General features: G+C 45.5%; 1 protein-coding gene across 1 annotated transcript; it reads right to left on the reverse strand.

Annotated features, from left to right (window-relative positions):
* Window positions 1-705: 705 nt before the first annotated feature.
* LOC130474218 (cytochrome P450 2K4-like) lies at window positions 706-20,097 on the reverse strand. The gene is made up of 9 exons (XM_056845756.1): window positions 19,915-20,097; window positions 18,091-18,253; window positions 14,816-14,965; window positions 11,527-11,687; window positions 10,287-10,460; window positions 2,909-3,050; window positions 2,343-2,527; window positions 1,622-1,763; window positions 706-893 (listed from the first exon to the last, which is right to left on the reverse strand). The coding sequence occupies exons 1-9, from the start codon at window positions 20,095-20,097 to the stop codon at window positions 706-708; spliced, it is 1,488 nt and encodes a 495-aa protein (XP_056701734.1).
* Between the last annotated feature and the right edge of the window lie 1,989 nt (window positions 20,098-22,086).

Consider the following 22,086-nt stretch of genomic DNA (forward strand, 5'->3'; position numbering starts at 1 on the left):
GAACCTGCATGGACAAAAACCACATGGGGCTGAGACTGTATTAAGAAAGGGAGTTGAGTGGAAGAGTAAATTAGCAGAATATGCGGTGATGGCAAAGGTGGCAAACTTCGTGAACAGAAGGCCAGTCAAAGAAGTTCAAGATAAATGGAAACACTACTACATATATTCCTCTCAAAACATGGTTTGAAGGGGGAAGATGGGACCTGAGAGATATGTCTTTTGAGATACAATTCTTGATTAAGTAAGATTGCAATATCTGAGCATTGTACAAAACAAACAAACAAGATAATTCAAATAAGAGGTAGTTCATGATTATATAATAGATATAAACTAATAATATATTTGTATTATGGTTATAGTTTATTAAGAAACTAAGGGGTAATAATTTGGGTTTATTAATGATGCTAAAGATGGTAGTTATCAAATATTTTGTTTTAAGCATGTGAGATCAACTTTACGAGTAACACTAATGCCAGTGTTATTTATCTTATTCGGCTTTTTTTGTATTATGTACTTTTTTGTATCTATGGTTTTTTGTTGTTGCTTTTTTGTATTAATTATTATCTTATAGAATAAAAAAATTAAAAAGGAAGGGAGTTGAGCAAGACTGAGTGAAAAAGCTGGCGAGGCCATTGCCTTGAAAGGTCTTCAGCAGGCAAAAAAGGTGCAGAAAAAGACTGAAGCTAAGCAAGAGAGAGCGGAAGGTTAAGAACGTGACAAGGCACAGCACTTGTAAGGCACTGGAGGCGTCGTCAACCCAACCAAGGATGTAAAGTCCAGGTCTCCTCTAGACATCCCAGGCGCAGGCTGGAAAGTGAATCTCTGGAGGAGACTTGTAAAGAACAAGAAGAGCTCCATTTTGGCAAGTGTTTCTCCTGCACACATTCTCCGACCTGTAACAACGAAGATTGAAGACAGAAGTCCCATTTATTATATTTCTTTATAACGTTTCTCTACTGCCCATGAAATTGCACTCCAAAGAGTTTGCCACAGAAAGAGGAAAACAGACAGTGCCATTCTACGGAGTTCTACTCAGAATCCTAAAGGTAAAGGTCCCCTGTGCAAGCACCGGGTCATTCCTGACCCATGGGGTGACGTCACATCCCGCCGTTTCCTAGGCAGACTTTGTTTATGGGGTGGTTTGCCAGTGCCTTCCCCAGTCATCTTCCCTTTACCCCCAGCAAGCTGGGTGCTCATTTGACTGACCTCGGAAGGATGAGTCAGCCTTGAGCCGGCTACCTGAAACCAACTTCCATTGGGATCAAACTCAGGTCGTGAGTAGAGCTTGGACTGCAGTACTGCAGCTTACCACTCTGCGCCATGGGGCTCCTACTCAGTGGCAATTACTCCCAAGAAAGAGTTCTTAGAAATGCATTGCTAGGAACAATATAATAATTATTGTTACTGAGAGAGAATGCTATTAATGAAAGAATGATGAATGCCCAGTGAAAGTTTGCATATAATGCCGAAAAGGTCACAGAGTGTTCCATGACAAGTGCAAACATTTTGGTTTTGCATAGCGAGAGTCGGCTACCTGTGATGGCGTTCTTCCAAGTAAATGTGCTTAGGACTTGGGGACTCCATCTATTAACTAAGCCCACGTATATCTAAAAGCCGTTACCTGCAGAGAAAGGCATGAATGCGTCTCTCTTTACAAACTTTCCATCAGAGTCCAGAAAGTGCTCCGGATAGAATTTATGTGGTTTTTCCCACTGAGTTTCATCTTGCAGCACAGAGCACAGCAATGGGAGGACAATAGTTCCCTGCAAAATCAAAGCAATGAGTTACTGAAGGCAGCCATGTTGGTCTGCAGTAGAAAAACTAGATTCAAGTCCAGTAGTGCAGGAGACCACCAAGATTTGGGGGGTATAAACCTTTGACAGTTGAAACTTCATTAGAAGGGTGCTTTGATTCTCAAGAGCTTGTACCCCAAAAACCTTGTTGGTCTCTAAGTTGCTACTGGATTCAAATTAAGAAACTGAATAAGCCAGCCAAGCTAATAGCTAAATGTGTGACCCTTCAAACAAAGAAAATGGCAGCCCTACATGTGAAAAGTGTAAGGAAAGCGAAGTACGGATTTGACTTGGATGGAGAACATTGAAAAGTTTACAATATTTCGGCATGAGCCAACCACAGCTAGCTGTGTTTAAATTCGCAGCATTTCAACCGAAAGGTCAAGGATGTATTTAGCTCTCTTACTCTGAAATTAATGGGATTTAGCATGGCTTGGCTTACTTCCACAAAATATTTGAAAACGGTCTTCTGATGAATAAATGAATAGATATGCCATATTCATCTGAGCTAAGGTCGTAAAGTTAATGCAAGGAAGTAAGACTGATTACCTTGGGAATGGAGTAGCCTTTAAAAGTGACATCCACAGTGGTTGCATGTGGCAAGTTGGCTGGGAGAATATTACCAAACCTCTGAACTTCATGGATTACTGCATCGGTGTATGGCATTTTTGCACGGTGTTCTGTCCGTGGCTGAGCAGACCCAATCACCCGTGCAATTTCTTCTTGGACTTTGTCTGAGAAAATAAAACATTTATTTCCACAAAAATAAACTTCACTGTTTCAGGCTGAGACCCTCAATGAAGGAAGAGTATGGGAAAGATGAAGCCAGAGGAGAGGGTAAAGGGAGGCTGATTGTTGAGTGGAAAGGAGGTTAGGAAATACCTGGAGATTTGGGGGGTAGAGCCTGGAGAGGACGGAGTTTGAGGAGGGGAGGGACCTCAGAAGAGTATAATGCCACAGACTCCACCCTCCAAAGCAGCCATTTTATCCAGAGGAACTAAGGTTGCCAACCTCCAGGTGGTTGCCAACCTCCAGGTGGGGGCTAAAGATCACCCAGAACTACAACTGCTCTCCAGATGACAGAGATCAGTTCCCTACTGATGGAAAACACTCACTCTGAATTTCAGGGTACTTCATCATTAACAATAGGCCCCAGCGTAGCGTCGTTGAAGTGGTCTCTGTGCCAGCACCGAATAAGTTACCCACCACTGCTTTAAGGTTTTCATTATGGAAAAACCCATTAGTCTTGTCCTTCTCCTATGGGGATGAAAATAAAGTAATGATAAATGATAACGGAAAAATATATCTGAGATACTTGAAAGGAGAAAATGGTTGCAGGTGACCACATTATTCCAAAGCAAAATCCAAGAAAAAAAGCCAAATACATTTTATTAGGACCAATCAAAATGAGTTGAGTTTTGGTGTTGGATTTTGCCATATATCAGTCCCTCTAATGAGTATCCACTATGATCCAAACTTTAAATGACCATCTGCTCCTATATAACCCTGTTTGCATCTTACAGCCTTGTTGGGGAGAAAACCAGGGTATGAATATCTAAATTAGGGGTCCCCAACATGGTGCCCATGGGTGTCATGCTGCCCACCAACATTTTTCCTGGAGCCCACCGGGTGTTTTCAGAAAGTGGGCCGGGCCAGGTGGGGTTTGTGGCAAGCAGGGCTTCTGATTGGCTGTGCCAGACTCAAAGGCATCCTACTATACAGAGCTTCTGCCTTAAATATTGAAGAGTTACTATGTGTCAGGCTGCTATCTCGGTTTCAGTATTGTTTCTGTGTCGGTACTGTACTGTCTAGCCTCAAGGCCGACCACACATACCAAGGCCTGGGAATACTGCTCCTGGGAAAGTTGCCTCTGTCTGTGTATGCTGATGTTGTATAATCTCCCGCCATTTACTGCCTTATATTATCGTTCGGCTAGTAAGACTCTCATAGCTGCCATAGTTCCCTGTATGCACTGTATTGCCTTTTTGACCAGTAAAAGCCATCTGCTTGGATTCTATACGACTCTGTGGTGATTTCTGGTTCGAAGGGTCAGGAGCTTACATTATGGCAGCTATCTTTCATCTTCTTTATTATACTACTAGTCAGGCTGGAGCCCAGGGGGGTTCGCCTGCCGCTTGGATGGGAGCTGAGAAGCTCTCCGAGTGACCAGCTATCCTGGATGTTGACGTCGGAGGATACTGATACTCGTTTAGATCTTCAGGTCTTGGATCAATTACTGGACGATGCCCGGTTGGCAACTGAAGATTTACAAGTACTAACTGGACTTTTGGATAATCTTATTTCTCGAGAGACTCTTTCCTCTAGTTCTATCATGGCAGGAGCCCCGCCGGAGGGTTTTTCCCTGATCCCGGATGCGGCCAGCTGTCAGGCTGAAGCCAAGCGAATCGCTATTCACACTGCTCTTCTCCTTGTGGAATGTACAAAGGACACCCCGGTCGCCACCTTGGCGCAGGCTTTGACCTCGACTTTTGGAGCCGATGCACCTGCACTGGCGGTTCGAATACAACCCTTGCTGGGCGGGGAGTCCGACCCCATACTCTCACTCCTGGAAACAGAACTTTTACCGCGCATTACGGCGGAGGCTGCCCTAAGACTTGAGAACGCCAAAGTTCTTGCGGATAAGGATGCCGCCGAAGCGGCTAAGGTCGCCAGAGAGAGAGAGGCTGCTGACGCAGCCAAGGCGGCAGCAGCAAGGGTGAAGGATCGGGCGAGAACGGATACGCGCCCCAAGGGCACTGTACAAGGGCTATCAGGTCTATCTTTTCCCCCGGCGTTTGTCCCGTCGCGCGCGACCCAACGCGCACGCCGTTTGGCTGACCGACGTCTAGACTCAGGAGAGTCTGAAGACGAGGATCTTTATGGAGATAGCTCTCAATGGGCCACGAGCTTCCGGACCAGTAAGCCTCATCTCACTGGTGGCCCAAGTGAGGAGGTTCACCTCTTACGAGCCCAGAATCGGGAGCTCTCCGACCGTGTTGATCAACTCCAAGAACTAATGGAACGTATGCTTCAGGATAACAGGCAATTACAACAAACCCTGATAGCCCAAGCACAGCCTGTTCCGATACCGGGTCAGGGGGTGCCCATCCAGCCACCCCAACCACCCGTTAATGTGCCTGCTCCACCCTTGCCTCCCGGAGCTCCCGTTGTTCCTCCGCCCGGACCACCCGTGCAACCGGCCCAACCTGCGCCCGGCCCTTGGAAGCAACTTAAATTGAGGACTACGTACGACGGATCTCTCGAGACTTTGCCTTGTTTCTTGCATCAAGTGGACAGTTATATGCGAGAACAAGGACAACTTTTCCCCACGGAAGATAGCCGGGTGCGTTATGTAGCTTCCCTTCTGACAGGTAAAGCAGCTGACTGGATGGTCCTCCAGTTTGACACCCGCTCTCGAGCTATTCGTTCCCTCAACAACTTCATGACTGCTCTAAGAAGGAGGTTTGAAGACCCCTTCCTGGGGGAAAGAGCCAAAACGGAACTCTTACAACTCAAACAAGGCTCTGCTACAGTTCGAGAATTTGCCGATGAATTTCAACGACTGGCAAGCAAAATTGTAGGCTGGCCCGAAACCACTCTAATTCATCATTTCAGGGAAGCCTTGCACCCTGACGTTCTGAACTGGTCATACATGCGGGGCGATCCCGATACCCTTGAAGACTGGATTCTATTGGCCGAGGAAGTGGAAAGCCGCCGACGCTTTATTTCCCTAGTCCGTCAAAAGCACAAGGATAAAGGCACCCAAAAGCCGCAATCCAAGGCACCACCGCCCGTCCCACGAAATCCTCCACGTCCGCCCCAGGAACGTGAAGTCCGATTTCAGAGGGGTGCCTGTCTTACTTGCGGAGAAATGGGCCACTTTGCAGCTGTTTGCCCGCACCGCCATGAATTATTTCGTCCCAGCACGACGACCCGCGCCAGAGGTCGTCCACCACGCAGAGGCACCGCGGCCACCCGCAGCGCAGCTCCGGGAAGACCCACACCCTCTGCACTCCATGCCGGAGACCCAGCCTCCCTGCCTACTACCAACGACCCCGCCGGGTCTCGGATTACAAGTGCCCCATTGGGGGACAACTTTCCCTCTTCGGATGAGGAAAATCCTTGGAATTCTCTAGCCTTAAACCTGGAATCTCCCCTCGACTTATCAAAAAACGGCTCCGGTCTGTGGTGAATGGAGCGTCTCCACAGACCTCTCAGGATCCTCCTGTTAAACCGAATGCTCCTACCAAAATCAAAGAAGTGGACTCCACCGTCTACGTAGATGCAGTTTTACAACACACTAACGGTGGCCCACAACTACCCGTCAAAGCACTAATCGACTCCGGTTGCTGTCGCACTCTCATAAGTGAAGCCACTTTTGCTGCACTCAGAGCCGAATCTGAGGCTCTACCCGCCCCCGTCCAATTTGCCCAAATGGACGGGAGCCATTTCCAGGGGGGTCCAGTTGATCACCGCACCGTAGGGGTAGCAATGGGAATTGGCTCCCACTGGGAGCAAATAGACTTCACTATAGCCCCTATCCGTTTTGAAGTGGTCTTGGGTATTAACCGGATTAAAGGACATAGTCCCAGTATTAACTGGGAAACAAACACTATCTCCTTCGCCAGCCCCATGTGCAATCAGCACCGGCAGAACTTTGCATTATTATATCCGCCCGTACCAGCACTGGCCTCCGATGTCCCAGCACTTCCAGTCCTACCTAATGTGTATCGAGACTTTGCGGATGTCTTCGACCTTAAAGAATGTGATACCTTACCCCCCCCCCCCACCGGGCCTCCGACTGTACAATTGAGGTGGTCAAGGACTGCACCTTAACCAAAAGTAAGATTTACCCTATGAGCGCTTCCGAGCGCACTGTTCTCCGGGACTTCCTTGACAAAAACCTCGCCAGAGGGTTCATTCGCCCATCGAATGCCCCAAACTCGGCCCCCGCGTTTTTTGTCCGGAAAAAAGAGGGCGACCTTCGTTTATGCATTGACTTCAGAAAACTCAATGCGGTTACCCAAACCAACGCCTATCCTATCCCATTAATATCTGATATTTTGGGACAATTACAGGAGGGCCGGGTGTTCTCCAAGTTGGACTTGGTGGAAGCCTACTACCGAGTCCGCATCCGCAAAGGAGATGAGCACCTCACTGCCTTCTCTAGCTGTTTCGGTATGTATGAATTCCTCGTGATGCCGTTCGGATTGAAAGGGGCCCCGGGGGTCTTTATGCAACTCATCAACGAAATCCTTCATGACTTGCTGTATCGCGGGGTGGTGGTTTACTTAGACAACATTCTTATTTATTCAAAAACCATGGAAGAGCATGTAACTCTAGTCCGAGAAGTTCTGCAGCGCCTGCGCGACCACCAACTCTTTGCAAAACTGGCTAAATGCGAGTTTCATCAAAGCCAGCTCACATTTTTAGGATACATAATCTCCCACCAAGGTCTTCGCATGGACCCTGTCAAAGTCCAAGCCGTTCTCGATTGGAATCCTCCCACCAACCGCAAGCAAGTGCAACAGTTTTTGGGGATTTGCAAACTTTTATCGAGGATTCATTCCTAACTTCGCACAAGTGGCCCTACCCATTACTGATCTACTAAAAACCAAAGGGAAAGCAAACACAGCTACCTTACCCTCCGCAAAAATCCTGTGGACTGATCAATGCCAAGCCGCGTTTGTGGCTCTCAAACGCCTCTTCACATCCGAACCCGTACTACAGCACCCGGACTCAAACCAAATGTTTATTGTGCAAGTCGATGCCTCCGATGTAGCTATGGGAGGGGCCCTCCTCCAAAAAGGTCCGGATGGCCTCCTTCACCCGTGCGCTTACTTTTCAAGAAAATTTGCGCACGCACAATTGAACTGGCCCATTTGGGAAAAAGAGGCAGCGGCCGTTCACCATGCCCTGACTCTATGGAGACAATTCTTAGAGGGGTCCACTTTCCCCTTCGAGGTTTGGACCGATCACAAGAATCTAGCTGCCCTCACGGGGTCCCACAAACTATCAGCAAAACAACAACGTTGGGCTGAATTCTTCGCTCAGTTTCGTTTCGTCCTAAAACATGTTCCTGGGAAACAAAACGTTCTCGCAGATGCCCTCTCCCGGTTGCCACAATACCCGGTAAAACTCGAGAGACCAACTGACTCTCTGTTCACCCCTACGCAAAGGGGAACCCTTCCTGTACTGGCCGTGCAAACCCGATCTCAGCAACAGCACCCCAGATCCAGTTCTCCAGCACCTCCAACCCGAGCGGCTACCCAACCGCCCTCGCAACAACAACGAACCGACGGTTCCACTCCTCCAACCCCACCGGCTGCCCTACCGCCTACAATCTGCGCACCACCGCACGTAAGCACTACCCCCATAGCGGGTCCTCAGACTACTATAGCCGGGGGGGGGGGGTTCCCGCCAAGGTTCCCATCTCCGAATCCTTTTTAAATACCCTTCGGAACCACTGCCTCTCTGAACGCTCCACTCACACCCTACCCCCTGGGGTAATAGAACAAGGAGGCTCATGGTACAAAGACTCTAAATTGTATGTACCCAAGGCACTTCGAAAAGAAGTCTTACACTTAGCTCATGGAGTAAAAACAGCTGGACACTTTGGATTCCTAAAAACTCTCCACTTATTGTGCAGACAATTTTGGTGGGGGGGAATGCGTTCCGACGTTGACTCTTTTATTCGCAGCTGCCCTGTTTGCGCCACAGTGAAGCGATCACAAGGCAAACCCCCGGGGCTACTGCAACCTCTAGAAACACCCACCAGACCATGGGAAGTGATTGCTATGGACTTTATGGCTGATCTCCCTCTCAGCGGGGGAAAAACTGTGTTATGGGTTGTTACTGATTTGTTTTCCAAGCAAATCCATTTAGTTCCATGCGCAGGGATCCCCTCTGCTCAAAAAATGGCCCGCCTCTTCGTTACACATATCTTCAAATTACATTCGTTTCCGCGCAAAATAATCTGTGACCGCGGCAGTGGCTTTGTTTCCAAGTTTTGGAAAGCATTCCTCAAGTTGGTGGGGGTTGAACAAGGATTGTCTACTGCATACCATCCTCAAACCGATGGTCAAACTGAACGTGTAAATGCTGTCCTTGAATGTTATTTACGCTGTTATGTAAACTACCACCAAGATAACTGGGTAGAACTGTTACCTTTTGCAGAATATGCCTACAATAATGCTGTACATCAATCTACAGGTTTTAGCCCATTCTATGCAGTGTATGGACAGGATTTCGGTCCTGTTACGCCCAAAAATAATGTGGAGGGGGAGGGAGATCCTGACGTTGCTTCCTGGGCACACACCCTCCGTACCACTTGGCCTTGGCTCGTTAGCAATCTCGACCGAGCCAAGCGCAAATACAAAGCACAAGCTGATAAGCATCGTTCCCCCGGGGGCGAACTGCGAGTGGGTAAATTGGTCTATCTTTCCACCAAAAACCTACGTTCCACCCGTCCGTGCCTTAAACTCAATGCTAAATTCATTGGCCCTTTCCCAATCACACGGGTCATAAATCCTGTCACGGTGGAATTAGCTCTCCCGAAAACTCTGAGGCGTGTGCATCCCGTTTTCCACATTAGCCTCCTGAAGCCCCATACGGCCTCTCCACAATGGCATCCCGATCCGCCCCCCGAACAGCCCATTATGGTGGGGGGGGAAGAGCACTTCGAAGTCTCCAAAATCCTTGACTCCCGTGTTCACCATGGCAACCTACAGTACTTGGTCCGTTGGAAGCACTTCCCCCCTGCCTACGACGAGTGGGTTCGTGCACGAGATGTCTCCGCCCCCAAACTAATTGATGCCTTTCACACTGCCTACCCGGACAGACCATCCCCCTTGCCGACTGGGAGGGGGCCTTAAGGGGAGCAGGATGTCAGGCTGCTATCTCGGTTTCAGTATTGTTTCTGTGTCGGTACTGTACTGTCTAGCCTCAAGGCCGACCACACATACCAAGGCCTGGGAATACTGCTCCTGGGAAAGTTGCCTCTGTCTGTGTATGCTGATGTTGTATAATCTCCCGCCATTTACTGCCTTATATTATCGTTCGGCTAGTAAGACTCTCATAGCTGCCATAGTTCCCTGTATGCACTGTATTGCCTTTTTGACCAGTAAAAGCCATCTGCTTGGATTCTATACGACTCTGTGGTGATTTCTGGTTCGAAGGGTCAGGAGCTTACACTATGACAGTTATTCATAACCTCGCTCCCTGAAATGTTGTGGCTGGCTCCGCCTCCTCTGGCAGCCATTTTGTTGTTGTACCCACCACCCTGTGTCTAAATTCCAAAGCCATCCACAGGCTCAAAAAGATTGAGGACCCCTGACCTAAATAAACGAAGCTGAGAGTTTCGTTCAGGGAACTCCCGAAGTCACATCAGGATTAGCTCAAATCTCTGCCCAAATGACAAGAGGACAAATCCTAAAACTTGCTAAGGCTCAAAGTTCACCTGCAGCTACTGATATATTTAAAAGACTGTGTTACCTCTTGCTGCCGAATAAGGAATGAATCAATAAAGCTTCTCTGGTCGTTTTCATCCAGTTCTTTGAGGTGTTCTATGAAGGTGGTCTGTATGAAGGCGAACAGTTCATTTCTGTTATTCAGGACAGTCTTGCGAGCGCCAAAAAGGAAGCCCAGAGCAGGAAACATGTTATACAGCTGAAATAATAACATTTGAATAAGAAAAAAAAAGATTAATAATGCTTCTCAGACAGAAATCTCAAAATGTTTTCTTTCCAATTATCTTTGCTCATTTTCTACAAAGGAGTAACCAATAACACAGAAAGATGTCGTATTAGGCTTGGAGCTGTAGTTGGAAAATGGTCTGGGACCCAACAGGCTTAGTTTGCACACTTGCGGGGCTTTCTCATTGCCTGCTCTTCAAATGAGAATCAGAATCAGATAACCCTTATTGGCATAATATTGATGGTCACAGGGTCAGAGATAAACAGATAATACATATCTAGACTAAGCTCTACAAATGAATGAGACACCTGAAGTAGAGCTAGATTTGAGTCCAGTAGCACTTTAGAGATCAACAAGATTTTTGAGGTACAAGCTTTTGAGATTCAACACCCCCCTTTGTCAGAGACGTAATGAAAAGCCCAAAGTCAAGGCAGAATTCAAATTGCTGGAGGATCAGAGATAGACAACAGATTATTAGGACCAGCAGAATAAAAGTCAGGGCCGAAACCAGGATCTGCAGGGAGAGTCCAAGGCCAGCCAGAAATATAGTCAAGAGCAGGCATCGAGTCAGAATCTGCCAGGCAGAAAAGGTAAAGTATGAGGTCAAACAGGCAGAGGTTAACACAGGGTTAACACAATCTTCACATCTCTCTCTCCCCCACTCCAACCTTCATAGCACCTAACAATTAATACTTAGAGAATCTGCAATGGGAAAACTCTTATCAATTTGAGGGTGGTGTGATGGCCAGGCGCTTTCTCAGCTCCCCACCCATCTCGTTGCACCTTTCAATAGCAGTGGCCAAGTTGATTTTTTTTTTTTAAATGGCATGAGTTGCAAGTGGTCAGTAAGGCAATTTTAACAATGTATTAGTTATATACAAGGGATAGCAGAACTCTGCTTTAAACCGGTTTCACACACCTACAGTTTTATTGAACTGACAGGCTGTTTCTGTGTGTGTGTGTGTGTGTGTGTGTAAGTGAGTGAGTGAGTGAGTAATAGAGAGAAAGAGAAAGAATGATTTTAAAATGGAAGAGTTACCTGGACTGAAGGGCTTCCCAAAAGCTGAACGTTTTCATTGATCAAGCTCAGCAGTCTTATAAATGTGGGATCTTCATATTCAAATCGTTTGCCAAGTAATATTGATACTATAATATTGGCAACGGCACCATTCATACTTGCAGTATTCTCAAACGGTTTTCCTACACAAATTAAAAATAAGGAATATTTAATTAGGAAAGAATGTTACTATTACCGTTGCCTTTCAATGGTTTAGGACCCCAGCAAGAACAGAATCAATGTCCTCCAAAATGTCCTATCGTTAACAGCCTTGCTCAAGTCTTGCAAAAGGAGGGCCATGGCTTCCTATATAGAGTCACTCCTTCTCATGTTGGATCTTCCTCTTTTCCTGCTGCCTTCCACTTTTCCTGGCATTATTGTATTTTCCAGTTACTCTTGTCTTCCCATAATGTGACCAAAGTACGATAGCCTCAGTTTAGTCATTTTAGCTTCTAGGGACAGTTCAGGCTTGATTCGATCTAGAACCCACTGATTTGTCTTGTCGGTGGTCCACGGTGTCCATAAAACTCTCCTCCAACACCATATTTCACAGGATTCCACTTTCTTCCTGCCAGCTTTCTTCACTGTCCAGCTTTCACATACATACATACATACATACATAATAGGGGAAACTATGGCATGATTAACTTGATCTCGATCGCCAGTGACAAGTCGTTACATTTAAAAATCTTTTCTAGCTCCTTCATAGCTGCCCTTCCCAGTCTCCTTCTGATTTCTTGGTTGCAGTCTCTCTTCTAGTTGATGATGAAGCCAAGGAATAGAAAATCTGGAACAATTCAGTTTCCTCATTGTCACCCTTAAAGTTGAGTAAATCCCCAATTGTCATTACTTTTGTCTTCTTGATGTGCAGCTGTAGTCCTGCTTTGGCACTTTCTGCTTTAACCTTCAGCAGCAGTTGGTTCAAGTCTTGCTATTTTCTGCCAGTAATGTGGCATCATCTATGTATTTCCTGTTGTTAATGTTCCACCAATTTTCACTCCACCTTCATCTAAATCTAATCCAGCTTTCCTTATGATCTGCATATAGGTTGAGGAGACAGGGAGATAACATGCATCCTTGTCTGACAAGTTTGCCAATTGGAAACCATTGTGTTTCTCTATATGCTGTCCTAACAGTAGCCTCTTGTTCAGAGTACAGGTTGCACATCAAAACTCTCAGACGTTGTGGCACACCCATTTCCTTTAAAACCAGCCATATCTTTTCATGATCCGAAGTCAAAAGCTTCGCTGTAATCTACGAAAAGCAAGCTGATTTTCTTCTGAAATTCTCATATGCTCCAGTAATTAATATAAATTTGCAATCTGGTCTCTAGTGCCTCTTTCTTTTCTGAATCCAGCTTGAACATCAGGCATTTCTTGTTCCATGTATGGTAACAGCCTTTGTTCTTAGATTTTGAGCATCACTTTACCTGCATGAGAAATGAATGCAATGGTCCGACAGAACAGACACTACTTACTTTGACTATAAGGGTAGAACACAAATAAAACTGAATCCAAGATCACCATTGGCATTTTTTTCTGCAGTTGAGCTAGTTCTGATTTTCCCTGTCCTACTTACAGAGCTCTGACTCCAGCTTTGATTCCTGTATTCCCTATGCTTTGTGCAGTTTTGAAATATTTTTAAGTAGCACATTTAGTCCATTAAATGACTGTTCTGAGCTCTTCTCCTAAGGTCAGGGAGAAGCTTTTCTCCCTCTCTCATAATACTAGAACGCGGGGTCATCTGCTGAAGCTGGAGGGTGAGAGATTCAAAACTGATAAAAGGAAGTATTGTGGAATTCCGTGCCCCAGGATGTGGTGATGGCTGCCAACTTGGAAGGCTTTAAGAGGGGAGTGGACATGTTCATGGAGGAGAGGGGTATTCATGGCTACTAGTCAAAATGGATACTAGTCATGGTGCACACCTATTCTCTCCAGATCAGAGGAGCATGCCTATTATCTTAGGTGCTGTGGAACACAGGCAGGATGGTGCTGCTGCAGTCATCTTGTTTGGGGGCTTCCTAGAGGCACCTGGTTGGCCACTGTGTGAACAGCCTGCTGGACTTGATGGGCCTTGGTCTGATCCAGCATGGCTTTTCTTATCTTCTTATGTCTTCATTCTTTTTAAGCCTTGAAGAATTGCTTGAGACAAGGGATGAGTGGCTTTGCACTTGCCTCATGACCCCCCCAATCAGATCTCTGCAGAACCTGATGATGCCGCGGCACTGCAGTTGTCACAGGGTCAGCCAATCAGCACTTTGCACAGACAGCAGGTTCTGGAAACAGGGAGGGCCTGTTGACCTAGGACTCAATTACATTTTCAGGTTTGCGCATCTATCCCAACAGGGTTAAGTGTAGAGTCACAGGAGACTCAGACTGCTCATGATATATATTTTTGTCTTTTAGAAACTGGAGATGTGGTGTTGTTACAGAAGAAGAAGAAGAAGAGTTGGTTTTTATAAGCTCACTTTCTCTACCACTTAAGGGAGAATCAAACCGGCTTACATTCACCTCCCCCTCCCCTCCCCACAACAGACACCCTGTGAGGTAGGTGGAGCTGAGAGAACTCTCTGTGACTAGTCCAAGGTCACCCAGCAGGCTTCGTGTGTAGGAGTGGGGAAACCAACCCGGTTCACCAGATTAGCATCTGCCGCTCATGTGGAGGAGTAGGGAATCAAACTTGGTTCTCCAGATTGAAGTCCACCACTCCGAACAACTGCTCTTAACCACTACACCACTACTTGAGATTGTTTGGGCTAAGAAATGTGAATATAAGGATTCAATAGCTATATCACAAGCAGTCTTATATCTATACACTACTAGTTTAAACAAGTTTAATGTTAATGTAATCAGAAAATTTTATGCTGGCCAAGGCAAAATACAAAATAAAAACATAAAATGTCAAAAGTTAATAATTAAAACCCAACATAAAAAAACCATCCGAAGCATAAAAAATAGATAATTGAGTGGCTTAACATAAATATGATTTTCCAGACTAAAAACACACCCTATAAAAATGGTGTTAAAAGGTCAGCTCTTTAATTAAAAGCCTTGGTAAACAGAATCATTTTGTCTTGGTACCTTGCTGCCGATCAAGCCTCAAGTAGATTCTGTCTCCTAAGGGAAGCTGTACGAATAAAGGTCAGAGATATGTGACAAACAATTTCAGAGCTCTCAAGCGACTGTTGCTAGAATTCTTTGGGGTAAGCCATGCTGATAAATCATTAAAAATTTGTTTTGCAATGGAGACAGAGCAGAGAACAACAACCCACCTTCGTAAGATGCAATTCTCTTTACCAAGAAACCACACTCCTCAATAATCTGGTCCTCGATGGTCTTCTTGCCCATTCCATAGTCCCGTAAGGTGGTTAACGCAAACCGCCGCATCACTCTCCAGTTCTCACCACTAGTGAAAACAATACCTGAATGGAAGTGAAGGCCGGATTTCAAGTTGGTGTGGCTATTCCAGTTGTGTAAGAGGCACCTGTGAATACTTAGGGGAGGGAAATTCTATTCCCTCCCCACTTATTTGGTCTTTTCTCTCTTCCTTCATCTGCCTGCTCAGTATTTCTTCCTTCCTTCTCGCCTGTTCACCCTTCAGTCCAGCCCAGTAGTGGGGGAGGTGGGGGAGAAGGTAAGCCACCACCTGTTCCAGCCCCACGCCTGCTTAACATAGCCATTGCCATCATATTTCTGTATGGCATTCTGGGTTACAATGCAATTCAAATTAGGTTTTTCTCCTGCAATGACTGTATATATGAAGATATCATAGATAACAGGGAGTAGTCCCTATATATATATATGTGTGTGTGTGTGTGTGTGTGTGTGTGTGTGTGTGTGTGTGTATTTGAACTAATGATTTTTCTACAAACCTGGAGTTTCCCCCGGGTTTGCAAAAGCTTATATCCCTAGCCCTGGGTGGCCCCATTGTGTGGATGTTTTGATCCTCATGGGGACCCCATTTGGCTATTTGATATAAACTAAAACATTCATTATGATGGATGCAATGTGTGTTGAGGAAGTGTTTGTACATTGAAGGAAACCAAGCGAGAACTCTCTATACAGATGTACGTTGCGCTCCTTTACACTCCCTCTTATTTATTTTATATATTTAATTCATTTATACCCCGCCTTTTCCCCCAATGTGAACCTAAAGTACCTTATATCATTCTCCTTTCTTCCAATTTATCCTCCCTGTGATGTAGATTAGACTGGGAGAGTGTGACTAGCCCAAGGTCCCCCAGCCTTTTCACCTCCCCCATGACAGCTCTTTAGTTCCTTGAGTAAAATGGTTGAAGATTATGACCCTTCCACTTTTATATAGTAAAAGAGTTATGAGGATTGAGGTTTGCCCCTCTCAACAGACTGCTCCCTGTTTACTAACTAAATAGCACAGAACTCAATGCAGTCATCTCCTAGGTTCATGTTCCCTCTCCCACGGGTAATCTTGGGCTAGCCACACTCTCTCATTCTAACCTACCTCATAGGGTTGTTGTGAGGACCACATGGAGAACAGCAGGACAATAGAAAGGGCTTTGGTTCTCCTAGCACTGGCTTTGAAAGGTTTAACTGCCTATGGAGATTCTCCTTAGCTATTGTGGCTAGTAGCCATTAATGGACTGACTGGGAGCGGCTGTGGCTCAGTGGTAGAGCATCTGCTTGGCATGCAGAAGGTCCCAGGTTCAATCCCTGGCATCTCCAGTTAAAGGGACTAGGCAAGTAGGTGATGTGAAAGACCCTGGAGAGCTGCCCCACCACCAATCTGTCTAATCACTTTTTGAGTCATCTATGCTCATAGCCATCATTATGTCCACTGGCAATGAATTCCATGGTTTAATCATCGAGTAAAGAAACATTTCCTTTTGTCTGTCCTGAATCTGATACCCATCAACCTCATTCGGTGTCCCTGAATTCTGGTACTGTGGGAGGAAACGTTATTGGTTTCAAGTTTTATAGGATATAAGCATATGTGCATAGACATTGTGTTTTGGGCTATCCAAAAAGTACCAGGCCAAAGTGATAACTTGTTCATGAGACGGGAAGCTGAATGGATACTTTGGCCCCTCAAGGGCTGAAAGAGAGCCTGCACCTTCATGGTCATGGTGACTAAGCATTTTTGAGATCATCAATCCTTCAAGGGTTAAAGGGTGAATGAACGAATTGCATAATCGAGTAAATAAACATTTCCTTTTGTCTGTCCTGAATTTGTTACCCATCAGCTTCATTGGATGTCCCTGAGTTCTAGTACTGTGGAAGAAAAAGTTCTCTCTCTTCCCTTTCTCCTCCCTAAGCATAATTTTAATGTGCGGCATGCAGATAAGCTAATGGCTACAGGTCTTTACACAGAGTTGAAAAATTAGCAGGCAACTATTAAGTTATAAAATATTGTCGAAGGCTTTCACGGTCAGAGTTCATTGGTTCTTGTAGGTTATCCGGGCTGTGTAACTGTGGTCTTGGTATTTTCTTTCCTGACGTTTAGCCTGCAGCTGTGGCAGGCATCTTCAGAGGAGTAACACTGAAGGACAATGTCTCTCAGTGTCAAGTGTGTAGGAAGAGTAATATATAGTCAGAAGGGGGTTGGGTTTGAGCTGAGTCATTGTCCTGCAAAGTATTAAAGGTAATGCGCAAATCATTGTCCTGTAAGTATCAAGATACTGTGTTAATGAGGGTGCGGTATGTTAATGTGGAACCATTGTATCCTGAAGTGATCTGTTAACATGTGGAATTCAAGGCTAATCCGCATGGCTATTGTGGACTGTAGTCTTTGCAGCTGTGGACAAGTTTACATCGGGACCACACAATGCAGCATACGAACAAGGATAAAAGAATATGAAAGATACTGCAGACTTGGCCAACCTGAGAAATCAGCAGTGGCTGAACATGGACTGACACAAACAGGACACAGGGTCTTATTCCAAGACACTGAAAGACTGGACAATTCTACCAACTATTTTGTCAGATTGCACAGAGAAGCCATTGAAATTCATAAACATCAGCACAACTTTAACAGAAAAGAAGAGAGTTTAAGAATGAATAAGGCTTGGCTTCCTATCCTGAAAACCTCCAGACTAACAAAGACTACAGTCCACAATAGCCATGAGAATTAGCCTTGGATTCCACATGTTAACAGATCACTTCAGGATACAATAGTTCCATATTAACATACCACACCCTCATTAGCACATTATCTTGATACTTACAGGACAATGATTTGCACATTACCTTTAATACTTTGCAGGACAATGACTCAGCTCAAACCCAACCCCCTTTTGACTATATATTACTCTTCCTACACACTTGACACTGACACTGTCCTTCAGTGTTACTCCTCTGAAGATGCCTGCCACAGCTGCGGGCGAAACGTCAGGAAAGAAAATACCAAGACCACGGTCACACAGCCCGGATAACCTACAAGAACTATTAAGTTATAGTTTAAGTACCCTAGATCTTTAGATAGGGAGTATCTCCTACAACAGCATTTGAGATGGACTCTCTATTGCTATCCTTCACATGTAGCCTGGCAACAACAGGAATAGAGGGATCTCACCATAGCCGTTCACAAATTCATCAAACATTGGCATGGAGGGCCTCCCAGCAAAAGCATCGGCCTGGTTCACCAAAGCCTCCTTTACAGTCTCATATCCTGTCAGCACTACCATTTTCTGGGTTCCCATTTGAAGGCTGAGCACAGGCCCATACTGTTTGGATAACTGAAAAGTAAGTGAAGAAAAAAGTGAGAAACATTGTTCTGATCTTCCCAGTCATGAGATGTAAACAGTCCCTCACAGAACCAAGATGGCAAGTCCAGACCTATTGTTTTACCACTACTGAACTCAGTTTGTGTGATTACTTCAATTATTTTTGTGCTGCCTCCCAGCCAAAATGGGGTGTGGACAGGATTGCCAACAAGCCCAGAGGGGAAAAAAAGCCGTATCCCTTTAATAGAGTCCAGGTTATGTTATGTATTGGCCAGACCTGGATGGCCCAGGCAAGCCTGATCTCATCAGATCTCAGAAGCTAAGCAGGATCAGCCCTGGTTAGTATTTGGATGGGAGACCACCAAGGAATACCAGGGTTGCTGTGCAGAGGAAGCCACTGGAAAACCACCTCTGTTCGTCTCTTGCCATGAAAACCCCAAAAAGGGATTGCCATAAGTCGGCTGTGACTTGATGGCACTTTACACACACGCACATACACACATACGTTATGTATCTCCATGCCATGAAAAGTTTCAGCTGCCCATTTTCACACATTATCAACAGGACAGGACATTTTTCTCCAGGCCTGTTCGTAACCCTACATATGGTCAATGCACGTACAAATATACAATAATTGTTTAAAAAACTGCAAAAACTGGCAAAATCAATAAACGAAACAGCAATCAATAAAGGCAATCCAACAGCTTGTGAAAGATTACAAATACAAATGTTACCCTTTAAGAAATGTACCATGTATTGTTATTTAACTATTTAGATTGCTTTCCCCCACAGAATGGATCCAGGTTTATGAACACTCATGTTGGGGGTGGGGGAGGTCAGAAAAAAAAGAGGGCCTGTCTGGTTCACTCTTGGAGGGAAGTGGGAGAGAAAATCTAAAAGAAACCCGTGAGGAAATCAGCTGAGGTTAAAAAAAAAAAAAGCACTATGATTTCTACTGGAGAAGTACATCTGTTGCAGAGGAGGAAGCCCCCTGTGGAGTGGCCAGGAAGCAACTCTTGGGCAAAAGAGTTGGACCACGATTCATCTGAGCCAGCTTTGAGTCTGACAACCAGACTTTAAGAGCAGCAGAACGTATTTTCCAGGTGGGCTGGACCCCAGAAAGTGATCCTGCTGGGACATTTCTTTTCTGGGGTTTGTGATCAGACCCCAGATATTAACCTCTATGCTCACTGACTTTAAATGGTCTCAGAAGAGCATAACTGTGCTTCAGATGGCACTGTCTTTGGAGTGACTCAATTTATCTTGGGTTATTTTCCTGAACAGTTTTCAAAGGAAAGCCCTGGATAGAGTCCAACATGCATTTCCAGTAGTCATGTCTGGATGCAATCAGAGTTGGGGATCAACTTGACCAGATCTTGTTTTTCCAGGAAGGAATGCAACTTCCAGTCCTGCCAAACTTGGTAACAGGCCCTACAAATGTCCCTCTGCAGCAATGGATCCCATAGTACCCACTACAAACTCCATACTGCAGGGGGGAATAGCAAAGAATTACAGAAGCAAGAACAAAACAAATATATGTTGCATTTTTGTTATTTCACACACTGCAGCCAGCACCTGGGGCAGTGCCAATACCGTTCTCTCTGCCCAACAAGATAATCACTAGAACACAGGGATGTACTACTGCCAGAGGAACCACAACAACAAAAGTTTACCTTGCACATGGTTATGTGAGGCCTCTTCAGATCTAGGAGGTGGAGACTTCCAATAAGTGGTAATGGTCTCGGTCCTGGGGGGAAATCTTGGCAGTTGCCATTCCAGAAACTGCCCATTTTCAAAAGAAGTGTTATTGTAAGGACAAGCAGGAAAAATATGGAAAGAGGATCCATCCAATCCATTTCGTGCCAACGAGAAGTTTTCTGAATTGATTACAAAGAGAGTTATAAATCCAGTCTGATCAAGGAGAGTGTCCGTCAGCAAAAGGTGGTACAATCAGTTACAGAACTACTTAGTAGTTACACAAACTCTATAAACAGTTACATCAGACATTGACTGGTTTTTTGCTCTAATGATTCACTTACAGCTATCCTCTGTTAACAGAATGCCTCCTGGCTCCCTTCCAGTGTCTTTTCCCTTCCAGCCATTCAGATCCTTCCTTAACTATATACCCTTCCTTGGGTGGGTGGCACCTTTCCCCTCAAATGACAACACTGCAGAACAGGTTTGGACTCTTTTGACTCCTTTTGGAGGGGCCAGGATTGAGGATTAGCTGAAAAGATTAGTCCAGTTAATTAAAGAAGGGCTTTTGCCAAATCCTCTTGAGTACCTGTCGAGTTGAAACTAGGGATTTTATCAAGTGTATCGGAACTTCAGGAAAGGGCCTGAGTTTTCCTGTAGCTTGTCAACCTCTCTCTCTGCATGTCTGTGGACTCAAAATTTATGTAGGTTGTAGGGTTGCCAGGTCCCTCTTTGCCACCAACGGGAGGTTTTTGAGGTGGAGCCTGAGGAGGGCGGGGTTTGGGGAGGGGCTCCAATGCCATAGAGTCCAATTGCCGAAGCAGCTGTTTTCTCCAGGTGTACTGATCCCTATCGGCTGGAGATCAGTTGTAATAGCAGGAGATCTCCAGGTAGTACCTGGATGTTATACAAAACAATAAATCACCCACAGTGGGTAGCCGTGATAGTCTGTCTGCAGTAGTAGAAAAGAGCAAGAGTCCAGTAGCACCTTAAAGACTAACAAAAGTATTTCCTGTAGTCAAAAAGGGCAAGAGTCCAGCAGCACCTTAAAGACTAACAAAAATATTTTCTGGTAGGGTAAGAGCTTTTGTGAGCCACAGCTCACTTCTTCAGATACAGCTAGAATGTGAATCCATCGGTCTTTAAGTAGAGGAACAGTATGTAAATGTGAATAGCAGGCTTGATGGGATTAGGTGTGATATGCGGAAGAGTCTGTGATGTCCAGGGGAGAGATGGGTGTGGAGAAATCAGCATTGGTAATGGGCCATGAATGCAAGGTCTTTATTCAGCCCAGGTAAATGCATTGCAAAGTATTTCCTGGCAGGGTATGAGCTTTCGTGAGCCACTGCTCATACCCTGCCAGAAAATATTTTTGTTAGTCTTTAAGGTGCTACTGGACTCTTGCTCTTTTCTATTTCAGATCTGAAGAAGTGAGCTGTGGCTCACGAAAGCTCATACCCTGCCAGAAAATATTTGTGTTAGTCTTTAAGGTGCTACTGGACTCTTGCCCTTTTCTAACAAATCACCCAGCGCTGTAATGAGAATTTCAATACAAAAAACAGCACCGACAAAGTATTTAACAAATGCAAGGTTGATTTCTCTGAGCTGGTGGGGAATGTCTGCGGAAAGTTATCCACGGGCAAGGCAAGCTCAACAACAACAACAACAAAAAACAGATTGCACAAGCAAGCGTTTGGAAAACACACACAAACGTTCAACACCCCCAAGTTGTCAAGGCTCCCCCGAGGTGGAGGCAGGTGCAGCTAAATTCCCACGCTCCCCAGTCCACTACCAGCTTGCTCTCAGGCTCTGGGAGCCCACAGCAGTCCCTCCACCTCCGTTTGCTTTCATGCAGAAGGGAGGGAAGGCAGCACCGCCCTTCCCACTTCTTCAGAAGCAAGGCAGCTTGCGTCCTCGTTCCAAGCTTAGTTCCTTAGAAAGAAAACTACAACTCCCAGGTGCCCTAGCGGCGAGGACTTTGGAACGAGGAAAGGGCAGCTGGACATTGCAATACCAAATCCAAAACTGGGTGGGGTGGGGGGAAAGCAGGCTGTTGGGGAAGAGGTTAAAGGTGTGAGTGGAAGGATAGGAAAAAAAAGACAAAAGAGGTTTTTTTTTTTAAGTGGGGCAGAAGTTTAGTTCTCTGCGGA

This window comes from Euleptes europaea, chromosome 1, assembly GCF_029931775.1.
Source record: "Euleptes europaea isolate rEulEur1 chromosome 1, rEulEur1.hap1, whole genome shotgun sequence".
Classification (NCBI taxonomy): domain Eukaryota; kingdom Metazoa; phylum Chordata; class Lepidosauria; order Squamata; family Sphaerodactylidae; genus Euleptes; species Euleptes europaea.

What these genes read in the sequence shown, in the direction of transcription:
- LOC130474218 (XM_056845756.1), bottom strand. Translation starts at nt 20,097, where the DNA reads ATGGATTGGATGGATCCTCTTTCCATATTTTTCCTGCTTGTCCTTACA. An exon ending in TGGGAAGCCCTTCAGTCCAG is followed by an intron (nt 10,461 to 11,526) that starts GTAACTCTTCCA and finishes TTATTATTTCAG; the next exon opens with CTGTATAACATGTTTCCTGC. An exon ending in ATTCATGCCTTTCTCTGCAG is followed by an intron (nt 894 to 1,621) that starts GTAACGGCTTTT and finishes TCGTTGTTACAG; the next exon opens with GTCGGAGAATGTGTGCAGGA.